Source organism: Schistocerca gregaria, chromosome X (assembly GCF_023897955.1).
Source record: "Schistocerca gregaria isolate iqSchGreg1 chromosome X, iqSchGreg1.2, whole genome shotgun sequence".
Taxonomy (NCBI): domain Eukaryota; kingdom Metazoa; phylum Arthropoda; class Insecta; order Orthoptera; family Acrididae; genus Schistocerca; species Schistocerca gregaria.
Genome location: NC_064931.1, coordinates 743,587,859 through 743,615,111, shown reverse-complemented (window position 1 = coordinate 743,615,111; position 27,253 = coordinate 743,587,859). Strand labels below are relative to the sequence as shown.

Here is a 27,253-nt window from a genome sequence, read left to right as displayed (position 1 = left end):
GAGCGGGAATTGGCAGATAAAAGCTTTGCTAGGGGCCGTGAGGCGCTTTTGGGTTGCTCGCATTGTGGAGCGTTGACCGCGATAGACGAAAATCTGGGTCAGAGCGTTAGTCCGGCACACATCTTTAATCTGACAAAGCATTTCCATTACTCGACTCACTGCACAGCAGAGTGGAAGCGACATTTCGGAAAAAAAAGGGAAGCGTCAGTATTCTGCCTTACACTGATACTTAAGCTCCGCAAGATTTCTTCCCACTGTCCTTGTGAAACGTATTAAACGAGTTCCTATGCAGAATGTGGAAGCCACTGCACCAGAACGCAAATATTTATTGCTCATTACATCAATATCTCTTTGATATAGTGACCAGAGATACTAAATATGGTAAAATTAGATTGCCTAGAAGCATTTTACAAATCCAATCACACAATACGTAATGCACTCGAAGTATTTGGTGTGACTTTAGTTATGATAGTTTCTACTAAAGAAACTTTTTTAAACATTATAGAAGCAGCAAAGTGTATGTAGAAGTAGGAATGCGAGTTCAACGTAGAGATCTGAACACGACATGTGCTTGTGAAAGCTGCCAAAGACGACTTCGCGTCATCTTCTGGGCCTCAGTACAACATTCCGCTCACTTTCACAGTAGCAAGTTGGAATGAAAAGTGGTCCGCACGTTTGCATATTGCCGTCGCTACGATGCTTCCAAACACTGGTTCGGCCAAGCTTCATCGAACTATGTTACTTGGCAGTGACACGTCACGCGAAGTTTACTTTTGTCCATAAGTTTAGCACATCATTGTATTACCTATGTACTGTTTTCTCCCTTATTATGTCAGCGTCTTGTGTGCAGAATACAATGTGTGTGGTTTAGGCCAGTGAATACAGCATCCATGATGAAAATAAGGGACGTTATGCTTACCAATATATTTTCAAACAGTTCTAATTACTTAATGGTTATTACTGAACGTGGCACGTAAATTGTGTACTTAAGAGTAAAACAGTACGTTTAAAAAGCAATATCTAGAAAATGTAATCAAACTAAATTTCCTCGTACATTCGGTTTTTATTATCATCGTTCTCAAAAATAAAAGTGACTAGAGCTTCTTGGTGCGTAATTTTCTTAATCTCACCTGTAGTAAGTCACTAAATCGCGATATTTTTTCCACGCGAATAGAAAACTGCAATTATTAGGCTTATATACTGGGTGATCAAAAAGTCAGTATAAATTTGAAAACTGAATAAATCACGGAACAATGTAGACAGAGAGGTACAAATTAATACACACGCTTGGAATGACATGGGGTTTTATTAGAACCAAAAAAATACAAACGTTTAAAAAATGTCCGACAGATGGGGCTTCATCTGATCAGAACAGCAATAATTAGCATAACAAAGTAAGACGAAGGAAATATGATGTTCTTTACAGGAAATGCTCAATATGTCCACCATCATTCCTCAACAATAGCTGTAGTCGAGGAATAATTGTCAACAGCACTGTAAAGCCTGTCCAGAGTTATGGTGAGGCATTGGCGTCGGATGTTGTCTTTCAGCATCCGTAGAGATGTCGGTGTTATCACGATACACTTGCGACTTCAGGTATCCCCAAAGCCAATAATCGTACGGACTGAGGTCTGGGTACCTAGGAGGCCAAGCATGATGAAAGTGGCGGCTGAGCACACGATCATCACCAAACGACGCGCGAAAGAGTTCTTTCAAGCGTCTAGCAATATGGGGTGTTTTTTTTTGTTCTAATAAAACGCCATGTCATTCCAAGTATGTGTGTCAATTGTTACCTCTCTATCTACATTACTCCGTGATTTATTGAGTTTTCAAATTTATACTGACTTCTTGATCACCCGGTATATGCAAAGGTCGATATTAAACGCACCTAACACTACTGCCCAGCGTCCTTGCACTGTTTTCTAGAATTAAAAAAATAAATAAAATAAAATAAAATGCGTTCAGAAGATATTGCGCATAGAATCACATTATATACAGCCAATGGAGTCATTGACTCTGCTTAGTACATGTCATCCATTGAAGCCTTTGTATGCGCAGTTGCTGAAGCGCAGCGATGTTCAAAATCTTAAAAAATGCATTTTTTTTTACCTCTGGAAAATATGGAAAGCTTAGGGAGACGAAACCGGCCTTTCAGAAGAGTTATTATAACATGAGAAATACCTATATATTGCGGATTCAAATAAGAACACCAAAAACTGTAAACACGTTGTGATATTATTCAACGGTTCTGTTTTCTCTCGAATGAGTTTCAGCTCCTCAGATGACAACCGACAAGGACAACTGCTGATGATATTACCGTGAAGAACCTAGATATAATCTTAGAGAAACAGAAATTATTGGTAAAAATAAACTAAGATCAGGGCTTAACGTCCTGTCGACTTCGAGGTCATTAGAGACGGAGTACAAGGTCGGATTGTTTCAAGGATGGGGAAGGAAATCGGAAGTGCTCTTTCAAAGCAACCAACCCGGCATTTGCCTGGAGCAACTTGAGAAATCACGGAAAAACTAAATCTGAATTTGAACTGTCGACCCCCCGAATGTGAGTCCAATGAGCCACCTCGCTCGGCGCTCTACCTTTCACACTTGGCGTTAAAATTGTACACTACTCTTTACTCTGTTTACCTATTTAACGTATGATGTTACGTTATCAATTTAGCAGATATTAAAGACAAAAATACATTTGCAAACTAGAAAATTAAGTTCAGTAAAGATGGAGATTTCAAACTCTCCAGCCTCCAGTTCTTCCAGCGAGATGAGTGCCTTTGGGGATACGAGGGCGGCCGCGGTGGTCTAGCGGCTCTAGGCGCGTAGTCCTGAACCGCGGGACTGCTACGGCCGCATGTTCGAATCCTGCCTCGGGCATGGATGTGTGTGATGTCCTTAGGTTAGTTAGGTTTAAGTAGTTCTAAGTTCTAGGGGACTGATGACCACAGTAGTTAAGTCCCATAGTGCTCAGAGCCATTTGAACCATTTTGGGGATACGAGATACTCTTCCACACAGCTCGCTGATAGGAGTCGTTCACATTATTACGGACGACATTGTAAATACTGAACACAGAATAATAAGGACGTGATGAAGAGCTGATATGTTTTACTGTATACTTGGGAATTTTTGGTTGAACACTTAGAGGGCTATATTATTACCCACAGTGTATACGCCATGTGGTACTGCTTTTAATGTAAGAATAAGAAGATAACGAGAGGTAATCTTCAGGTTATGCTGAAATACGCTTAATTTAACAATGAAAATAATGGAATTGACTATTAATTTAAAAGAGATCCTAGGCTTTTGCTAAAAGTTTATTAACCCTCGCATTTCCAAAATATTTTCAATAATCTGTATTACCGGTTTTAAAAAGATTGTTTATTGTTGTTAACTTACAACAGACTTTTAAAAAGAGGTTCTGATGTTGCCCGACGAATTTGTAGCAGTTCTGAAGCGAATGCTGTGAAGTGTTTCCTTCAGTTTAGAAATCGAATTGAACTCACGAGGATTTAAGCCATAAATTCGTCGGGCAATAGACCGCGCCGCTCGAACTGTCACCCCAACTTGCACTGCTGTGTGTGTCCTACGACTTCCACATCGCTGGCAACGGTCTATACACAATGCTCGTGACTACTCTGAAGGTCAGTAAAATTTTGAAACACGTATCTGTTTCGTACGAGCTGTAAATAAATAGTTGCCACTATTAAAGTTCCAACCCTCGTATTGCTAGATATGTTACTGGCAGCCTCGGAATAGCTCGAGGTTTGCCAACTAACTAAAACTATACCTACTTCTAAACCTATTGTTGCTACACCAGTCTATATCGCCCACAGTGGTACTTGCGAGTCTCTACAAACCGCGAGCATACGCAATTCGTGTGGGTGGCCATAACATTTTTTCTTTCCTTCTCTTTTTTTAATGGCTCTTATTTATGTATATGTATTTTAAATTTGTTATTGATTAAATTTATATGGAGGAAACGCTTCTTGTGGTCTGTTGACGTTATTCTAATATTCAGAGTGTGCACGTAGTCATACAAACTGGAAGTTAAGCACTTGCCTTTTAGATATTCTACGTTCAATCATATTAACTGTAGTCCACAAGTTTTGGTCACTAACAATTGTTTGCAGATTCCAGTCTAATTCTCTGCAGTCCCTACTTGAAAAAGGGGCAACTGAAAACGACATGGTCATCGGAATCTTCCTCTATACATTCACAAGTTGGTGTGTTACTACATCTCACTCGATGTAAATGTTTGGCATGTGAACCATGACCTGTTAATAGGTGCACCATACCTTGAGTAGGGGCACGTCCCGCAGTTTGAGGCTGATCGTTATGCTTGAGAATACGCTGTAAACCCGCCTTGCAGTGCTTCTAGTGTTCCACTCAGATTACCATTCATCTAACTTCCAGACTTGCAAATGTCCATTATTAGTAATATGAGTTTCTGTGATGTCGTACACACAACCACATTGTTCACGCCCGAACCAATATAGCACTCCCTTGTAATGTACCACGATATCCATCGGACACATCCCGAGAATCACGAGTAAACCCTCGACAGGTGTGGTGCGAAAGGCACCGGTGAGCCTCAGAAGTACGCTCCGCTGAAGTCGTCGCATTATTGTTACGTATCTACCTATCTATGCGTTCAGACGCTGGCAGCGAAGTTCACAATGGTGTTGAAGATAGCTTAGTGAAATAACGGCACCACATACCACGGTAATTTACAGTCAGCAGGGCCAATACGGGCAATCTTATACATAATTTTAGCCGCTTTCTGAGTTTTTACATGTTCTAGAAAATATTTCTTGTCTACAAGAAAGCCTAAATATCTAAAAACACTGATGCGTTTTACAAACAATCTGTCAAGCTGCAGGGAAGTATTTATGGCAAGAGAAAGTCTTCCCATCAAAAGTATGTATGTATTTTTATGAACAGCTGTAGTCAGTTTGTTGCCCTTGCACCAACGCTGCATCTGAGCAAGCACATCATTTGTCTTTTGCTCAAGTGTCGGCCTGGAGTCTCTAGACACAACTACTAGGATGTCATCTGCGTCTGCAACAACATCTTAGCAGCATCTTCCCCGTCTAATAGATGTAATAGAGGTTCTAATGGACCACTTATGAAGCCTTGAGGACAGCCCTTGGTAATCTTTTTGATTACGTTGTTCTGCCCCGCAACTCACTGGACACTGCGTCCACTACAGTGAGATACAAAGCTCTTATACAGACATTTGGGGACCGTGAGATCTCGGAGGCGAGGGAACATCGTAGGCTACCAAAGATTATCGAATGCACCTGCGATTTCAGTCGTAAGTGTTATTGCACGCTTCGCTGTCGAATTTTCTACAATCTGGAGAGCTCTATGAACCGTATCGTCTATAGACTTTCCTTTTCTGAATCCATATTGGCATTTGATTCGACCCAAGAGCTCCCTGTGCGCCTGCAACCGGTCACAGAGCAGACGATCCTGAACTCTGGCCGAGGCGTTAAATAATCAAATAGGTCTGTAGCATTTTTGCGATGAAGTCTCTTTATCCCTCCCTTTTTAATCACTGCTGCTCTAGCTGTTCCCCATATCGCCGGGATCCCACCTGTTCACAACGCCTCGTTTAGTAATGCTATCAAATACGACACTGTCCTCAAGGTACACACCATTGGGACCAGGTACCTTTCCGGTTTTGAGATTGGAAATTCCGATAGCAACTTCTGCTCAAGCGAAAGGTATCATCAAAATCTAATTGTCGTATTCGTTATGTAGTTCACTTCTAAGTTGTGCGTGTATTTCGGTATCTGTTTTTATATTATCGTCAGAAAGTAGGGCGGTTAACAGATATTCTGTTGACTCCCTCCATCCATCCGTCATTGAGCCATCACTTTACGAACGGTGGACAAGACAGTAGGTCCCTTAAACTTTTCAGTAAATAATTTATACGGTCTTCCCCATATGTCACATTGTGTAGGGTATCTTCAGTGTCTTGTATTCATGAAGCCTCCCAGGGTGCTCTGATTGCCCTAAAGCACGTTGAGAAGCTATTGTTCTTGATCTTACCTTTCGCCTGAGCGTGGGACGTTCTTAGCCCAAAGGGGCTGTAGCCCGACTATTTACCTTTTTCTTAGGGATACAAATGTCCTGTGCTTTTTGTAAGGGTTTAGTTAGTAGCTGTGCACTGAAGTCTACATGTACCTGAAGCGATTTCATTAGATGTGCCGCAGTGTAGGCAACTAAGCCATCCCATGTAGGCAACTAAGCCATCCCAATCCGTTTTCCCGATGTCTAAACCAATCACACTTTCCTCTGCTTATCTCCCGATATTGTTACCACTTTCCCCTCCGATGACAATTGCATTATGATCACTGGATGTTGGGTACTGGGGCACTTGCCAATTATTAATCTTAGCTGTTGCCATGCGATTTGCTAAAGTGATATGTATGTTGGTGGCTACACCTGCTCTTCCCTGGAATGTACTCGTATGGCCTTGTATATTTAAAACAATGAGGTCCAGTTCCTGTATTATTCCTATAGTATCTCACCTCTTTCGTCAGAGTGCCCGCTGTGTCACAGAGAGGATTATGCATTTGCATCTGGTGCCACACTGACACACGCTCCTCGTTACATAGCTGCACAGCTTAGTCCCAGTGAATTTCCTACTTGTAATGACAATGCCAGACATAGCCTCATTGTGCCAGTAACAGTTAATATATCCACAAGAAAATGTGGGAGCTTGTTGTTTCGACAGTATGGCTCTTGCAAGCAGACTATAGCAACGCTCAGCTCGTCAGTTAGTTTTCGTATTTCAGTCATAGCCAGTTTACTTAGCGCAGCATTTATCTGTAGTATCTTAATCATTTTATGTGTTCCGAGTGTGAACAAACCACCTCGGAGAGGGGAAGGCTGGATTAAAGAAAACGTGTCAATATGCTTTTGCAAAATCCACGTAGAAATGCTCAATGTCAAATGGTTCATTTCTTCTTTTGTACGCCTGCCGAAGGAGGTTGCATAGCGATTTATACTTTGTTGTCAGATTATTTACTCTCAAAAGAATCCTGGCTAATGCCCTGGCTGTAGGGTAAGCAATAGCTTTCCCGTTAGGATCCCATCTCTGATAATATTTGTAAGAGCAACCTGTAGTGCACTGGGATCCTCCAAGTGACTTAACTGGACTTCAGTTTCTGATATATAAATCGTGTCTGTGCGTAACTGAATATCATTTTTAACAGGGCTGTAAATTCTAGAAATATTTTTTTTTATCTGATAGAAAAAAACCTGATTTTCACTGCACTTCACTGTTTTGCAACTCTTATACTCAACGGTATTTCCACAATCACCACACTCCATTTCTTGTGGAAATAGCGGAGGATCTGCAGATGACACCGAAGCTGCGTGGGTGTCTGCTACTACTGCAGGTGCGGTTTCGATGTTATCACAACCATCACCTCTTTATTGTATCCTTTGGCAGGAGCTTCGTGTAGATATGTCATCAGCTAGGACGGATGGTAAGTCGGGAAGCCTCCCGTTGCAGGCATTGTTGCACCAGGAACATCTCTTCTGTCAGCAGCCCCCACAACGTTGGTTGATCCAAGTGTTCCCTACATGTTCTCTATGTGGGGAAGAAAGCCAGCTGTAGTGAGGCGAGTGCAGTATTGATTTTTTTCCCAGTTTCTCAGCCAAGGTCACTCCAACGGAGCACCTGACATGTGCCATGAGCTGCTAACAAAGAGATTGTACCGTATACTTATATAAAATTAAATGTTTAAATATTGTTTTGAAACTGGGTCAGTTTATGTAAGACTGTGGAAAGGTTAACTGTTTTGAATTTTTTGTAAAATTCTAAGAGCCACATAATATTAAAGCTAGAAAATTACTTTTTTGGAATTACGTCAAGTTTATCATAAAAACACGTGACAGGAGTTTTCAGAAAGCTACCCGTTTCACTTTTTGAATTATTCAAATATTTTGGAAATGTTAGAATCACGTAATATTAAGTTACAGAGTTCTGGTTCTGGAAATGGTTTCAATTTATCATAAAAACATATGCTAGAAGCTTCCATGAAGATACCCAATCTACTTTTTGTATTATTAAGAAAAAACCAATTTATATACAAAATTTTGTAAAGCGAGTTAGATTAAGTAACCATTGTTGTTAAGCTACATAGCCAATATGACAATACTATATTTATTATATTTAATAATAAAGGTTTACCAAGTTTCAAGATAATATTGTAAGTTTTGAAAAGTACCGAATTAAAACAGAGACAGTTCAGAGGCCATTATCCACAGTCGGTTCCGTTTGGGACATTCTGGATTTCAAAATTTTAGAGTGGCGGCCTAAAGCTTTTATATAACTAAAATAAAGTACAGAGATACTTATAGAAAAATTAGGATCGTTGTTAGTCTTCAACTGCCAATGATATAAATAATTTTGTTCCTAACTGGTTCAAACGGTTCTAAGCACAATGGGACTTAACATCTGTTGTCATCAGTCCCCTAGACGTAGAACTGCTTATACTTACCTAACCTAAGGACGTCACACACATCTATGCCCGAGGCAGGATTCAAACTTGCGACCGTAGCAGCAGCGCGGCTCCGGACTGAAACGCCTAAAACCGCTCGGCCACAGCGGCCGGCAATAATTTTGCTGTCGTAAAGGGTGCTGACTGTCCGTTGTTGCCTGAGCTGGAAGCAGTTTTGGAGCAAGTGCTCCATTCGCCGTCCGAGAGACGAGAGAATTAGTCGATCGTTGTCAGTTATACGGGAATGTGCTAAACTCTGCTGTGGATCTGTTTCGCGTCCGCGTGAGTCTCGTATGGCGTTACTAATGGCTGACATATCGCGTATAACTGGTGAAACTGCGTGAAAGTGAACTTGGATTATGAATTTATCTGCAAAACCCATGTTTAGTTCCCGTGTTCCGTTGTGTGCGCCGCCCGCTTATTGCAAGTGTCCGACAGTAGTCTACACTTTTAAGGTGAGCAATTAACGTTTCGTAAATGGAAACAAAGAATACAAGTCGTCTCTGAACTATTTCGAGTGCTGAGTACGATAGCAAGCATTAATTATTTGAAGAACTGATTTCTTGTGGCAGTGAACACTGAGGTGGAGGAGGAAATTATGGTTTAACGTCCCGTCGACAACGAAGTCATTAGAGACGGAGCGCAAGCTCGGATTAGGGAAGGATGGTGAAGGAAAGCGACCGTGCACTTTCGAAGGAACCATCCCGGCATCTGCGGTAAGCGATTTAGGGAAATCACGGAAAACCTAAATCAGGATCGCTGGACTTGGTTTTGAACCGTCGTCCTCTCGAATGCGAGTCCAGTGTGCCAACCACTTCGCAAACCCGCTTGGTGTGAACATTGATCATAACATACTATTTCGTTAAACAACAATAGGCTTTTGTTTATCGCCGTGTAAGGGCAGATGTAAACAAAATTTCTGAGGAGGCTGACCTGGTTAACACCAGAGTCGACACAATGAAAAGGATTTTGGGGACAGGTTGGAAAAGAGACAGGACGGACTTTGCGGCGAAGTGAAAATTTGAAACACGGAAGTGAGATGAAGCAAGATTTTGTGAGCGTGAACTGTCTATGTTGCCGCATATAAATCGTCCGCTGGGAGTGTTGTTGGAGACTACGACGCTCAAGAGACACTTACCGGCATTTTTACAATGGGATCTTTCAGACAGTCAGACAAATTCCATTAACGAGTTTTTAGATTTTATTAAGAAACTTGAACATACGCTGAAATTCAAGCAGCTAACAGGGGTACCAGAATGGGCATTATAATAATCACCAAAATAGTTATCACCGTAATAATAATTTTCACAGGGGAAATGCAAACCGGAACTTTCATAACGAAAATCAAAATTGGGAACGAAGATCTGAGGTTCAGGATCCTCACGAAATGCAACTCAAAATACGAGTTCGGAAAATTAGAGATAACCACATCTCAGGTCCGAAGATGGCGAAATAAATCGGCGTTGAAAAGGACATGTTATTTTAAAAGTTCTGTCGGCGTCAAAAATTCGGCAAAGTAGCTGCAAATGTTGGAGATTATAATAAGTAAGAATAAAATGGGAAATAATTTTGAGCAGCGCAACCGTAAAGAGAGCGCACGAAAGGTTGTAAAATGTGTAGATAAATTTGTAACGAGCATATGAGGCTGAAAAATTTATTTAGTGAAAGGGAAGTTAATGATGGAATGTATGTTTGTTGGAAGATTCTGTGGTCAAGAGAGAGGTGGAGCAGGAATGTATGACGAATGCTAATGAGGCACTAGTCAGTAGTAACAATTATAATAATGTAGGTGAAAGTCCCCCCATGAACCATGGACCTTGCCGTTGGTGGGGAGGCTTGCGTGCCTCAGCGATACAGATACCCGTACCGTAAGTACAACCACAACGGAGGCGTATCTGTTGAGAGGCCAGACAAACGTGTGGTTCCTGAACAGGGGCAGCAGCCTTTTCACTAGTTGCAGGGGCAACAGTCTGGATGATTGACTGATCTGGCCTTGTAACATTAACCAAAACGGCCTTGCTGTGCTGGTACTGCGAACGGCTGAAAGCAAGGGGAAACTACAGCCGTAATTTTTCCCGAGGGCATGCAGCTTTACTGTATGCTGACGTTGAAAAGACGAGCCTATCCTTGGCTCGAGGTGGAGCAGTTTAGACAAAATTTGTCATTCCTGCGGTTCCTGTAAAAGAGAGAAAGATACATTACCCCTCTTGTTGATTGGTCCTAGCTGGTATAACCTGAAAAAGGGAAAGACACACTCTGTTGAGGGATTAGTAAAACTTAATCCGTCAGCAGGTCAGGCCAACGTGTGGTTGGCCTGTGATGAGGTGGTTGGCCCAGTCCACGGATGAGCTGGTTGCGGGAGCGTCCCGTCTTCTCGTAGAACTTCCTGGCGATGATGATGGCGTCCTCTTGGGTAAAATATTCCGGAGGTAAAATAGTCCCCCAATCGGATCTCCGGGCGGGGACTACTCAGGAGGACGTTGTTATCAGGAGAAAGAAAACTGGCGTTCTACGGATCGGAGCGTGGAATGTCAGATCCCATAATCGGGCAGGTAGGTTAGAAAATTTAAAAAGGGAAATGGATAGGTTAAAGTTAGATACAGTGGGAATTAGTGATCACCAATATACAGTAGTATTGGAGAGCAGCGTGGCTGGTAAAAATCGTAGAGGGAGACCAAGAGATGAATACACTAAACAGATTTAGAAGGATGTAGGTTGCAGTAGGTACTGGGAGATGAAGAAGCTTGCACAGGATAGAGTAGCCTGGAGAGCTGCATCAAACAGTCTCAGGACTGAAGACCACAACAACAACAAGGTGAAAGTAATGAAGATGATTTTGCATCGGAGAAATTGGGTGAAGCTATCTGCGAAGGCGGCGAAGCAGTAGTCTCGTCAGCTGGAGATGAATTTTGTGGTATTTTGACGGAAGAATGTTAAGGTATTTGTGAAGGTGGCATAGCATTAGTCTCGTCAGTTGGTGATGAATTTTGTTATGTATCGGCGGAAGTGGGTGATTTATTGTTAAAGGGATGCAAAGGTGATGTTTTAGAGGCTAAAGTTCCGAAAGTTGAGGCTACTGATATAGATATCTCGAATGAAGGGGTCTGTAAATTTATTTCTGTTGATGGAAGTGAACCAATGGTTCTTGATGAAATCATGAATTATGAGTAGATGTGAAAGGATGAATAAGAAAGTAATTTTTTAGGTGGCATATCAAAATGTAAAGAGTTGGAGAGATCTGAGGCGAGAGAAAATGTCGCGGAAAAGAGTGGTAGTTCCAGACTTGGTGGACTTAAAGTGTACTGTGAATTCTGATGTGGTAAGATGCAGTAACGGCAATCTGAGTGGTATATCCGAGGAGGTTGATGATGTTATTGGTGGTGATTTCTATAATATATTGATGGATGTAATGGATGTTTTAAGTAATTAATCATACGAGTTAATGGCGGATGTTAATGGGGTTATCAGTGATAAAGTCTGTAGTGATTCGGTGGAAACAAGTGATGGTTTGTGTACAGGAGACAAAGTTTTAAGTTGTGTGGTCAAGTGCGAGAATGTTGCAGCTATTGATATGATTACTTCAGAGGGGGGGAACAGTATATTTGAGGCTTACAAGGATGACGAAATGAAGGATTCTGAGGGTGATTTAAAGACTAGAGGTGATTCAGAGGGTGATTCGGAGAATATAGAAATGGATAAGGGGGAAAGTAATTGCTTAGGAGATGACGTTAGTACTGAATGGTTTGGCAAGGCAGAAAACGACTTCTATATACGTGATTGTAAATGGTACAGGAAAATTTTGAAGTCATTGCTATCTGTCTGGTGAGCACAGGAGAAATATAAACCAGTAAGAGGTCTTGAAGGGAGAATAGACGATCCCAGGGCAAAGGAAGTGTTTGATGAATTGTTTGATGGTGGTAATGTAATTGAAGGTTTGTCTGATGTTGTAATGTTGTTGTTGTTGTCTTCAGTCCTGAGACTGGTTTGATGCAGCTCTCCATGCTACTCTATCCTGTGCAAGCTGCTTCATCTCCCAGTACCTACTGCAACCTACATCCTTCTGAATCTGCTTAGTGTACTGATCTCTCGGTCACCCTCTACGATTTTTACCCTCCACGCTGCCCTCCAATGCTAAATTTGTGATCCCTTGATGCCTCAAAACATGTCCTACCAACCGATCCCTTCTTCTAGTCAAGTTGTGCCACAAACTTCTCTTCTCCCCAATCCTATTCAATACCTCCTCATTAGTTACGTGATCTATCCACCTTATCTTCAGTATTCTTCTGTAGCACCACATTTCGAAAGCTTCTATTCTCTTCTTGTCCAAACTAGTTATCGTCCATGTTTCACTTCCATACATGGCTACACTCCAAACAAATACTTTCAGAAACGACTTCCTGATACATAAATCTATATTCGATGTTAACAAATTTCTCTTCTTCAGAAACGCTTTCCTTGCCATTACCAGTCTACATTTTATATCCTCTCTACTTCGACCATCATCAGTTATTTTACTTCCTAAATAGCAAAACTCCTTTACTACTTTAAGTGTCTCATTTCCTAATCTAATTCCCTCAGCATCACCCGATTTAATTTGACTACATTCCATTATCCTCGTTTTGCTTTTGTTAATGTTCATCTTATATCCTCCTTTCAAGACACTGTCCATTCCGTTCAACTGCTCTTCCAAGTCCTTTGCCATCTCTGACAGAATTACAATGTCATCGGCGAACCTCAAAGTTTTTACTTCGTCTCCATGAATTTTAATACCTACTCCAAATTTTTCTTTTGTTTCCTTTACTGCTTGCTCAATATACAGATTGAATAACATTGGGGAGAGGCTACAACCCTGTCTCACTCCTTTCCCAACCACTGCTTCCCTTTCATGCCCCTCGACTCTTATTACTGCCATCTGGTTTCTGTACAAATTATAAATAGCCTTTCGCTCCCTGTATTTTACCCCTGCCACCTTTAGAATTTGAAAAAGAGTATTCCAGTCAACATTGTCAAAAGCTTTCTCTAAGTCTACAAATGCTAGAAACGTAGGTTTGCCTTTTCTTAATCTTTCTTCTAAGATAAGTCGTAAGGTCAGTATTGCCTCACGTGTTCCAACATTTCGACGGAATCCAAACTGATCCTCCCCGAGGTCTGCATCTACCAGTTTTTCCATTCGTCTGTAAAGAATTCGCGTTAGTATTTTGCAGCCGTGGCTTATTAAACTGATAGTTCGGTAATTTTCACATCTGTCAGCACCTGCTTTCTTTGGGATTGGAATTATTATATTCTTCTTGAAGTCTGAGGGTATTTCGCCTGTCTCATACATCTTGCTCACCAGCTGGTAGAGTTTTGTCATGACTGGCTCTCCCAAGGCCGTCAGTAGTTCTAATGGAATGTTGTCTACTCCGGGGGCCTTGTTTCGACTCAGGTCTTTCAGTGCTCTGTCAAACTCTTCACGCAGTACTGTATCTCCCATTTCGTCTTCATCTACATCCTCTTCTATTTCCATAATATTGTCCTCAAGTACATCGCCCTTGTATAAACCTTCTATATACTCCTTCCACCTTTCTGCCTTCCCTTCTTTGCTTAGAACTGGGCTGCCATCTGAGCTCTTGATATTCATACACGTGGTTCTCTTCTCTCCAAAGGTCTCTTTAATTTTCCTGTAGGCAGTATCTATCTTACCCCTAGTGAGATAAGCTTCTACATCTTTACATTTGTCCTCTAGCCATCCCTGTTTAGCCATTTTGCACTTCCTGTCGATCTCATTTTTGAGACGTTTGTATTCCTTTTTGCCTGCTTCATTTACTGCATTTTTATATTTTCTCCTTTCATCAATTAAATTCAATATTTCTTCTGTTACCCAAGGATTTCTGGCAGCCCTCGTCTTTGTACCTACTTTATCCTCTGCTGCCTTCACTACTACATCCCTCAGAGCTACCCATTCTTCTTCTACTGTATTTCTTTCCCCTATTCCTGTCAATTGTTCCCTTATGCTCTCTCTGAAACTCTGTACAACCTCTGGTTCTTTCAGTTTATCCAGGTCCCATCTCTTTAATTTCTCACATTTTTGCAGTTTCTTCAGTTTTAATCTACAGGTCATAACCAATAGATTGTGGTCAGAGTCCACATCTGCCCCTGGAAATGTCTTACAACTTAAAACCTGGTTCCTAAATCTCTGTCTTACCATTATATAATCTATCTGATACCTTTTAGTATCTCCAGGGTTCTTCCACGTATACAACCTTCTTTCATGATTCTTAAACCAAGTGTTAGCTATGATTAAGTTGTGCTCTGTGCAAAATTCTACTAGGCGGCTTCCTCTTTCATTTCTTAGCCCCAATCCATATTCACCTACTATGTTTCCTTCTCTCCCTTTTCCTACAATCGAATTCCAGTCACCCATTACTATTAAATTTTCGTCTCCCTTCACTATCTGAATAATTTCTTTTATTTCATCGTACATTTCTTCAATTTCTTCATCATCTGCAGAGCTAGTTGGCATATAAACTTGTACTACTGTAGTAGGTGTGGGCTTCGTATCTATCTTGGCCACAATAATGCGTTCACTATGCTGTTTGTAGTAGCTTACCCGCATTCCTATTTTCCTATTCATAATTAAACCTACTCCTGCATTACCCCTATTTGATTTTGTGTTTATAACCCTGTAGTCACCTGACCAGAAGTCTTGTTCCTCCTGCCACCGAACTTCACTAATTCCCACTATATCTAACTTTAACCTATCCATTTCCCTTTTTAAATTTTCTAACCTACCTTCCCGATTAAGGGATCTGACATTCCACGCTCCGATCCGTAGAACGCCAGTTTTCTTTCTCCTGATAAGGACATCCTCCTGAGTAGTCCCCGCCCGGAGATCCGAATGGGGGACTATTTTACCTCCGGAATATTTTACCCAAGAGGATGCCATCATCATTTAATCATACAGTAAAGCTGCATGTCCTCGGGAAAAATTACGGCTGTAGTTTCCCCTTGCTTTCAGCCGTTCGCAGTACCAGCACAGCAAGGCCGTTTTGGTTAATGTTGCAAGGCCAGATCAGTCAATCATCCAGACTGTTGCCCCTGCAACTACTGAAAAGGCTGCTGCCCCTCTTCAGGAACCACACGTTTGTCTGGCCTCTCAACAGATACCCCTCCGTTGTGGTTGCACCTACAGTACGGCCATCTGTATCGCTGAGGCACGCAAGCCTCCCCACCAACGGCAAGGTCCATGGTTCATGGGGGAAGTGTTGTAATGTATACAGTACATAAGGAGGGGAATGGAAGGGATATTGAAAATAAGCTTTAGAGGACGTAGTGTTTAAAGAAGGAAGAAATCGTCAGTGTACAACCTGTATTAAAAATTGAGGTGCGTAATGAAAAAAAAAAAAAATAGGTGCACTTTTAGATTCTGGTAGTAATGTGTCGGCAGTTTCAGAGCAATTTGTAAACACAAACAAGAATGAGAAATTTGTAATTTTTCTGATCAACAGTGGTAAGATAAAGACAGCAGTTGGTGGGCTAAGTAAACCCACAAAACATTAAATGAATTTGCAGTTTAAGTGTAGTAATTAATATTTTAGTATGAGATATTTTATAGTGAATGGTTTAGTTAAAGATATTCTACTGTGTGCAGATTTCCTGGGTAAATATAAAACTTCTTTGAAATGTGTTGAGAAATAACTTGAATTCGGACTATAGTGAAATAGAAGGAAAGTAGCATTCAAAAATCTTTTAACTCGAAACCAATGACTTTCTCATACAGTAATTACTGAAGGTTGGGACAATTGAAATTCTGTTGTTGCTGTTGTGGTCTTCAGTCCTGAGACTGGTTTGATGCAGCTCTCCATGCTACTCTATCCTGTGCAAGCTTCTTCATCTCCCAGTACCTACTGCAACCTACATCCTTCTGAATCTGCTTGGTGTATTCATCTCTTGGTCTCCCTCTACGATTTTTGCCCTCTACGCTGCCCTCCAATACTAAATTGGTGATCCCTTGATGTCTCAGAACATGTCCTGTCAACCGATCCCTTCTTCTAGTCAAGTTGTGCCACAAACTTCTCTTGTGCCACAAACTTCTCCCCAATCCTATTCAACACCTCTTCATTAGTTATGTGATCTACCCATCTAATCTTCAGCATTCTTCTGTAGCACCACATTTCGAAAGCTTCTATTCTTTTCTTGTCTAAACTATTTATCGTCCATGTTTCACTTCCATACATGGCTACACTCCATACAAACACTTTCAGAAACGCCTTCCTGACATTTAAATCTATACTCGATGTTAACAGATGTCTCTTCTTCCGAAACGCTTTCCTTCCCATTGCCAGTCTACATTTTATATTCTATGATCAAATAAAAGAAACTACTGAACCAGCTGAAGATATTTCGGACACAGAAAGGGAGGAATTGTGTAATTTATTGAGTCAGTATGAGGATATTTTCTTACACATGCCTGGTAGGGTGATGGACATGAATATTCAATTAGGTTGAGGCCACATGATGCTTCAGAATAAAACAATATGCAGTTGCTATTGCTGATCGGGAGGCAGTGCGGGGCTATGTTAAAGCAGGTCGTAGAATAAATATTGTGGAACAATGTAGGAGTGATTATTATAATCTGATTGCAATTGTTAAAAAGAAGGATAACTTGGATAGAATAGTTTTAGTCACTCGAAAATTGAATTAGCTTATAGTGAGAGAACTAGATCAGCCAGGCAACATGGAAGACTTCTTACAGAATTTTCACATTCTAAAACTGATGTCGAGAGTCGATTTGACCTGCGGCTTTTGACAGTTTCCGCTGGCTGAAGGGAGTAGGCAATACACTGTTTTCCTATTTAAAGGACGAAGTTATCAGTTCAGAGTGGTACCATTCAGATTAGCAATATCTGTTGTGGTTTTCGGGAGAGCGTTAAGTCACCTACTGGGAGATCGATTAATGAGCAAACTTGTTGTCTTTGTGGATGATATTTTGACTGCCACAGAATCTTGGCGCGAACATTGCGAGTTGTTGGAAGAAAGTACTGTTGGTCTTAAGAAATAGAGGAATAAACTTAAATCTCACTAAGTCTGAATTTGTTCAAATGTGTGTGAAAATCTGATGGTACTTAACTGCTAAGGTCATCAGTCCCTAAGCTTACACACAACTTAACCTAAATTATACTAAGGACAAACACACACACCCATACCCGAGGGAGGACTCGAACCTCCGCCGGGACCAGCCGCCCAACCTATGACTGCAGCGCCTGAGACTGCTCGGCTAATCCCGCACGGCTAAGTCTGTATTTGTTAGAGCGGAAATTCAGTTTGTATCTATAAGCTCTCACCCGAAAGTATTTTGCCAAGCAGTGAGAAACTCAAAGAGATTTCAGTGTGCAAGATGCCTACGACCAGAAAAAAACTAAAATCATACCGAGGGTTGTGCGGTTTTTAATGAAAATTTTTGGGTGATACGGTGATGAATACTCCAAACCTATGGGAACTATTAAAGAACAACTCGACATGGATATAGAGCGATGTGAGAGGGAATTCTTAGCCATAAAGCAGTAGTAAAACGTTATACTACTCTGAAATGTTACAGCCATTCTGTCTAGCTACAGACAGTTTCGATTATGGCATCACATGTGAGGTGTTCCAGGAAAAGCTGGTAGGAGGAGAGATAGAACACAGAAGTATAGCTCTTGCGAACTGTATCTAAAATAAACAAACAAAAGAAGGGCAACAGCATTTTTGATACGGAATTATTCGCATTGTCGTATGGGTTCAAAAAGTTATGGTTGTGTCTGGAGGATAAGTAGGTAAACGTGCTATCCAATCATAAAGCTCTTAGTTTACTGCAGGAAAGTAGGTTGCTAAGTGATCGTCTTATGCACTGGGAAATGTTTTTGCAGCAATTGAACTATATCATAAGATATATAAAAGGAACTAAAAGTTGCATAGCTGACACACTGTCATGGCTACCTGTTGGGGAAAGGGGGCAGCGACGAGGAAGAAGTAAATGAAGAGTTCAGACACTTATGCGTGGAAGGAGTAGAAGGAGAAAGAGAGATTCATACTGTCTACAAGACCATGTGACAAGTGCAAAATGATGACCCCGAAATGAAAAATTTTGGCAGCAAGGGTTATGAAAGGACACTCCAATACTATAAAATTCATAAGTGTGTTTTATTTCGTAGGGAAGACCAGAAAACAAAGCTATGGAGACCGCTTTCCGGAAAAGAATGTTGAGCAGCTGATAGACTATGTCCATTTAAGTTAGGTGCATTACAGGTCACAAAAAGTGTGTAGAAATCATGGAGGAATATGTGCACATAAACAACTTAGCCAGATGGGTGCGCACTGAGTTGGTCACTTGCGACAAATGTGAGTGAGCGAAACATTGCATTAATTCGCATCAGGGGCAAATACAAAATATCACCCCTAGCAAAGTTAGCGAGTTGCTGGCAGCAGACAATTTCGAGCCACTCCCATCTTAAAGTTAATCAAACTGTATCCGATACGAAAATCAAATAGCAAAACTCATATTGCTAAACTCTAAAACCATTTCTTTACTAAAATAATACAACTAGAGAGGCTGTTGTCTGACAACAGCAGAAATGGGGCTGCAAGCACTTGCTCGAGCAGAGCCCCCATTTTATTTCTACAGCCAATGGAAATCCAAATCAGTTTCAAGCACACCATTTTTATTTCGCCAAAAATAAAAATAAACTTAATTTCATGAACAAAACCAAATAAAAATAATTTTTTTCAATATCACAATAATTAAAAAATCAGAAAATCAAAACTCATAACAGAATGTGAAACTGATTGTAACTCAGTTATTCATAAATTTATAACTGAGAAAAACTTGCAAATGAAAAACAAATTTACACACGTTTTTCATTTTTGTTCTTTCTAATAATTTTTTATAGATGGAGAGTTTAAAAAACCTAAAAATAAAAGAATTAAAATCCAGAACAAAAGAATTAAAAAGTGAAGAACATTATAAACTTAATAAATCTAACCTTATTGAAAAATTGTCAGTTACAATATTAGATTAGATTGATTAGATTAGATTAATACTTGTTCCACAGATCATGAATATGACACTTCGTAATGATGTGGAACGTGTCATGGTAATAAAAGGTGTCTGCACAATATAATACATTACACAAAATATTGCATGACACTAATGTTTAAGTTGTTTTTTTTTCCTTAATTTATATCTAAAAATTCAGCCAATTAGTAGAAGGAGTTGTCATCTAGAAATTCTTTTAATTTATTTTTAAATGTTAGTTGGCTATATGTCAGGCTTTTGATGCTGTTTGGTAGGTGACCAAAGACTTTTGTGGCCACATAATTTACCCCTTTCTGTGCCAAAGTCAGATTTAACCCTGGATAGTGAAGATCATCCTTTCGCCTGGTGTTACAGCTATGCACACTGCTATTACTTTTTCATAAGTGAATATATATACTGTGAGGTTACTGTGAGGATTCCTAGATCTTTATTTATGGAAATATAAAGTAAAATCAGCTACAAATTTTACATATTCAAATACACCTTTACCTTTAACCCAAATAAATAGAGACTCATTTTGATTAATTTTTCTTTTGCTATGAGTATACAAGACAAGAGGAGATGTTGAGTCATAAGCTGATTTACCAAAATCTTTACTACCAATTTCAAACATATGATAGGTACAATAGCCAATTTCATCTCTATCATTAAAACTTTCAAGACCAGGTACACTAGGTACTCCGCTACCACCTCTTACTATGGCAACAGTGAACCATCCATTTCCATGTGAGAAAGTGTTGTTTATATCCAAGCTAAATGGAGAGCAAAATAACTGATGATGGTCGAAGTAGAGAGGATATCAAATGTAGACTGACAATGGCAAGGAAGGCGTTTCTGAAGAAGAGAAATTTGTTAACATCGAGTATAGATTTAAGTGTCAGGAAGTCGTTCCGAAAGTATTTGTATGGAGCGTAGCCATGTATGGAAGTGAAACATGGACGATAACTAGTTTGGACAAGAAAAGAATAGAAGCTTTCGAAATGTGGTGCTACAGAAGAATGCTGAAGATTAGATGGGTAGATCATATAACTAATGAGGAGGTATTGAATAGGATTGGGGAGAAGAGAAATTTGTGGCACAACTTGACTAGAAGAAGGGATCAGTTGGTTGGACATATTCTGAGGCATCAAGGGATCACCAATTTAGTGTTGGAGGGCAGTGTGGAGGGTAAAAATCGTAAAGGGAGACCAGGAGATATATACACTAAACAGATTCTGAAAGATGTAGGTTGCAGTAGGTACTGGGAGATGAAGAAGCTTGCACAGGATAGAGTAGCATGGAGAGCTGCATCAAACCAGTCTCAGGACTGAAGACCACAACAAAGAAACAAATTTTTAATAATCGGCTTATATATGAAAATTTATATCAAAATTTAAAATTAAAAAAAAGATATGATTCATATCTAACAAATGAAACATAGGATTTCTGTTGGTGATTGTATATTTCACAATTTTCAAACATTATCTGAAAATTTTATTATACAATTTAAACATAACATAGATAGATTTAGCATTTTATTATATTAACAATATTACCAGAAAATTTTATTAAAGGTATAATCAGGATCACATTTAACAATAGGTACTCTAATTTCAATATTTTCCAAACAATTTTTACTTTGTTTGGTGCTGTATCTTTTATTTCAACCCCAGCATAATTTGTTATTAGACTATCTAAGATTTCCATCATTTGTACTTGAACAAAAAGTAAAAATAACACTTAAGTCTCCTTCCCACATTTCTGATTTATGATCTAAAAAAACGACCAAATATTTATAATTGTAGTTAATAAATTTTATATTATTTATTTATTTTTTAAATTTCTTTTAAGTTTGCGGAACCCAGCTCAATTAGATCACCATGCCATAAATCATGTATACCAAAATGAAATTAAGTAAAATATCTTTTAATTCTTTTTCTGTCTATTGTTTAGTAACATACTTGTTCAATTCTGTTAGATAACTTGTGTATTCATGTTGTTAACCAGTTTTTAAATTCTTTTTCTAAATAATGTTCGATAACCGCACCATAACATTAATTGGATCACTCTATTCAACCAGTCTTCTATTTTTAAAAGAATTATAAGTCCTAGTTGCATGAAAAATTTTACCTAATTCCTTTTCAAATTGTTCAATTAACTTCCTTCTTTTGAATCCATTGCATTTAAATTTTTTCTAATTTATGTTTAATAATGTTTTATTAGTTTTTGATTCTATTTCTAATTCATGGTTGTTAATTTTTGTTCTAATTGTTGATTCTATTTCTCATTAATTTGTGAGGATACAACATATTTTTTCCAAATTATATTTGTTAATTTTTGAGTCTAAGTTTTATTCTAATTTTCCATACTTTGTTTTTTTAACCAAAGGTGTCCATTTACAAAATTTAAAATTGCATTAAACTTAGTGACAGCTAAAGAAAGCACTGTTATCACTATGTCTGTAATTATCTAATAATAATTGTAACAGAAATAAACCAAAATAACCACAAATGAAATCATTATAAAATCATTTTTCCCAAATAACTAATTAATTGGTTTGGTATATTTCCACAAAATGAATCAATAACAATTTTAATTTTATTTGATTTATAATAACAAATACAATAAGTACCATCTTTCTCAGTAATATCTAAATTAACTATACTACATAAAAATTTTGTGGATTTATTATGTAATTCAATTTTTGGATTTATTACGTAATTCATCAGTCAATAAACACCTCTATAATGTCTAATTTTTAATTTCTTAGCAAGATTTTCAATATTAAAATTTATAAAGATATATTATTCCTTTTTATTTTTGAGATTTTTTGTTCATTTTTTAATGCAGCACCAACTGAAGCTTTCTTTTTCATTACTAAATTATATTGTTTTCATTCTTCAAATTCTTTACTTCTAATTTGTTATCTGTTATTGTTTTTGCTACTGTACTGGCTATGAACTGACAAAGGGTAAATATGGATTTGTAGCCAATAGTGATACTAAAAATCCACCTTAATATTTTGTCAAATCAGAACCTCTTCTGTTTACAAGATCATCAATTATTTTTTCCCAATTGGAATACTCAATGTTATAAGTAAATATCCACTAATTTTTCTATCTCATATTCTCGATTGCATATCAGTTAAAAATTATCAATGCTATGTTATTGCACATTATTTAGTTTAATTTTAATTGCTATAAGTTTTATTTTAACACCAGGCAGAAAATTGTAATCAATTGGTAATTACTCACTTATTTTGACTAAAATATAAAATTTACATTTAAAAATTTATAAGTACAGTAGCAAAAGACATGCAGCTCTTAGAATGTAGCAATCTCAGACTCACCACAGGTCACTGGATCTGTCAGAGGCAGATACAGACAAACTACACATGAAAATGGGAAAGTAGCATTCAAAAATTACTCTCTGATGAAAGAGAATTCAACAGTCTAAAAGAAAACCAATGACTAAATCATAACAATAAGAAAGGAAATAAAATAGAAACGAAACTGAAAGAAAGCCCAAATTAATGAAAACTCAAAGCAAAAGTAGGTTATGCCAATGAGGGTTTTCTGGTAGTTTTCCCCAGTCATAAGGCCAATATTGGCATAAGAAATCCAACAGAAATGGAACAATAATGCACAAGAGACGAGTTTTAAACGATTCTGGAAAAAATATTTCACATACTATGCGACAAATGTTGCTTTTCACCATTCTCAGACTGTCTGAATTTCCTACTTGGCCCATTAATCTTGCGATGTACTTATTGATGTACTCGGTTTCAAGCATCTTAAAGTCTCACATCTTGATGTCCATAGGTAATATACCAGAAATTGATTTTATATCATACAGTAGATGAATTTTAAAAGTGTCTCCCACCTTATTCACACTTTAAAGTTACTGATGATCAGTTCCAGTTCTACAGATCACAGTTTAAACAGATAAAGAGATGTGCATCTCTTCCTTCATCAACATATCCATAAGAAGATTAATTCGGTCATTAGTCAGAGACACAGTATTGGTTGAACTGCACAGTGTCATGACATGCAGAGGCAGAAATATGGAAGTAAGAATGTCCACAAAATAAACTGCAGTACAGTCACCAAGATTAATTAACAGTCAGCAAGATTAATTACAGTATTCAATAATTAGTGTTTGTGGAACATTAGCATCTTAATGTTACATTTTACTACTGAACACATGATTTTATAATGCCAAGATGTTACAAGATTGCTGACTCTCCACATACTCTGGTGTTACACATATCCTGTAGTGCATGTGGGGCTTTCATTTTAACCCACATAGTTACTGCATGTATAAATGTTGGTGACCAACTCCCTTCAACATGGATGTTTCTTGCTCGCTTATCTGACCAGACTCTTGCATACCGACACATGCATATCATTGCTTGACAATTACAGACTTTCACTTTAACCGGCACAGAGATGTGAGCATCATGCTAGCTGGACGTAGACAGCTGATTTTGGAGGAAGGGTGGCTACTTAAAGAGAACAGTCAAATATGATAAAATTTCTGAAACTAAGTGATGTTTTGAAAACCAACCATGTTAGATTTGGATATTTTGTATGGGATATAAGAGTTCATTATTTTCTGATTTATGAAAAATGTTGAAGGTTAGTAAATCACAAAGTGTACAGAACCTCATTATGCTGCTGTTGTCTGAATCCCCTACTCACAAGTATGGCATCCATGTTAAAATTAATCTTTTATAATGATAAATTATTCAAATTCTTAATTAGTGAGAGGCAAAGGCTGATCGACAAAAAGTATTGTGTTAAAGTTCAGAATGAGACAAAACAGGCAACTGAAATTATGAGTGTCTGAAATGTCAGTTCTATGTATCTCTGAAATTAATTAGTTCCAAGTTTTTTTTTTAATATAATCCAGGAAAGAGATAAAAGACTGTTTCTGTCTTAATGGTATCAATATTTCCTCTTGTGCCCATTAGCTCAAAATGATTTCCTCCTTAAAGAACTTCTGTGAAGCCTGGAAGGTAGGAGATGTATTGGCAGAACTAAAGCTGTCATGATGAGTTATGAGTCACACTTGGGTAGCTTAGTCAGTAGAGCACTTGCCTGTGACAAGCAAAGCTCCCAAGTTCAAGTCTCAGTCTGGTACACAGTTTTAATCTGTCAGAAGCTTAATATCAGTGCACACTTTGCTGCAGAGTGAAAAATTCATACTGTGTAAATTAATTCACATCTCCAACATATGCACAGTTTGCCAGATTATAGTTTGGATAATGTCTGTTGAGCGTAGTTTGTAGGGTGCACTGCTACACATGGTCAGTTTATATTCAAAATATAAACTAGTGCTTCTCAAAAAACTTTGCTATTTTGAGGATGGCCAATGCTTTCACAATTTTCCAGTGTAATTTTTTAAGAAAGCATTCTGTTATTGTTTTAATGTTCATATTTGTTTCATGTTTCAGGTATTTCGGCATGGTCCACGTACTCCAGCCGATACATATCCGACGGATCCTTATGTAAACTATGACTTTGCTCCTGCAGGCTGGGGGCAACTAACTAATGTAAGTCCCCTACAGTATAACAACTTTCATTCACAAATTAAACTATTTGTGACTTTTTAGTCCTCTGCATCCATAACTTGTCCTGACACTCAGGGAGCAACTACGTGCCAAACAGAAAAGCTTACCTTTTTTAGTTATGTACCTAGCACAATTATTAAAGACAAATTAAAAACATTGTGAGAGTAAAGGAAAGAAGTGCCCCAGATTCTTAAAAGTATCAAAGCAACTGAATGTGTGCAGAGTGGAGAGCATCTTGATCCAGACTCAGACAGCAGCAATAGTAAAGGAGTTTGTGAATGTTTTTGTTTTACAAACCAGCACAGCTAAGATACTAGATAAGTGAGACCCTGTGTTCAGATTATGATGAGATGACAGGTATTTAAGCTCTAACACAAAGTACTGAGGTGTTTGTGCACTGAGGAACCGATGAAGTAGACATAACATATAGTAGTCGCGTAACTTGTCTGAATTTGGAATAATATCGAAAGGGAAACAGGGCAACCCAGAGCACAGGAAGACTTTAGTGCCATAAAAGTGAATGACAAGTGTACTAAGAAACAATCTGAAATTGGAAATATTTTCAATAATCATTTTTTTAATGTTGTGGAGAAAGTAGGATCTAGATCTTCACTAGAAGAGGAAAGGCTTCTAATAGAACAGGGCATACCTGTGCAGTTTGAAACAACTGTATTTCCACGAACCTCTCCCTCTGAAATCAGTAAAATAATAAACTCACTGAAAAGTAAAAGCTCTTACGGAATTGATGGCATTTCCAGCAAGATACTTAAAGCTTGTTCCCCACAGATAAGTAGGATTGTAAAACCATTGCATAAAAAAGGGGATACGTCGGATGTCAACAACTATCGCCCAATCTCTCTTCTGACAGCGCTATCAAAAATTTTTGAGAAAGTAATGTATTCAAGAGTAGCCTACCATATATGTAAAAATAAAGTACTAACAAAATGTCAGTTTGGTTTTCAGAAAGACTTTTCAACACATAAGGCTATATACGCTTTCACTGATCAAATATTAAATGCTCTGAATAACCGGACATCACCCATTGGTATATTTTGTGATCTCTCAAAGGCCTTTGATTGTGTAAATCATGGAATTCTTTTAGATCAGCTAAATCATCATGGTTTGAGGGCGGCAGTGTACAAATGGTTTAATTCATACTTAACTGGAAGAATGCAGAAAGTTGAAATAAGTGGTTCATGTAATGTTAATACAACAGCTGATTCCTCAAACTGGGGGGGCTATCAAGCACGTGGTCCCACAGGGTTCGGTCTTAGGTCCTTTATTGTTCTTGATATACATTAATGACTTACCATTCCATATTGATGAATATGCAAAGTTAGTTCGTTTTGCTGATGATACAAGTATAGTAATAACATCCAAAAACCAAGAACTAAGTGATGTAATTGAAAATGATGTTTTTCACAAAATTATTAAGTGGTTCTCAGCAAACGGGCTCTCTTTAAATTTTGATAAAACACAGTATATACAGTTCCATACAGTAAATGGCACAACTCCAGTAATAAATATGGACTTTGAACAGAAGTCTGTAGCTAAGGTAGAATTTTCAAAATTTTTAGGTGTGTCCATTGATGAGAGGTTAAACTGGAAGCAACACATTGATGGTCTGCTGAAACGTCTGAGTTCGGCTACGTATGCTATTAGGGTTATAGCAAATTTTGGTGATAAGAATCTCAGTAAATTAGCTTACTATGCCTACTTTCATTCACTGCTTTCGTATGGTATCATATTCTGGGGTAATTCATCGTTGAGTAGAAAAGTATTCATTGCTCGAAAACGTGTAATCAGAATAATTGCTGGAGCCCACCCACAGTCATCTTGCAGACATCTATTTAAGGATCTAGGGATCCTCACAGTAATCTCACAGTATATATATTCACTTATGAAATTTGTTGTTAATCATCCAGCCCAGTTCAAAAGTAATAGCAGTGTGCATAGCTGTAACACCAGGAGAAAGGATGATCTTCACTATGCAGGGTTAAATCTGACTTTGGCACAGAAGGGGGTAAATTATGCTGTCACAAAAGTCTTTGGTCACCTACCAAACAGCATCAAAAACCTGACAGATAGTCAACCAACATTTAAAAATAAATTAAAAGGATTTCTAG

The 27,253-nt window shown here is 38.5% G+C and overlaps 1 protein-coding gene across 1 annotated transcript in view; it reads left to right on the top strand.

The window, feature by feature from the left end:
* Positions 1 to 27,253, top strand: part of LOC126299011 (venom acid phosphatase Acph-1-like) — a 222,443-nt gene that overhangs the window by 120,372 nt on the left and 74,818 nt on the right. Inside the window, exon 2 of the mRNA XM_049990644.1 lies at positions 25,011 to 25,109. Coding sequence (XP_049846601.1) covers positions 25,011 to 25,109 — 99 coding nt within the window. The remainder of the gene's footprint in view (positions 1 to 25,010; positions 25,110 to 27,253) is intronic.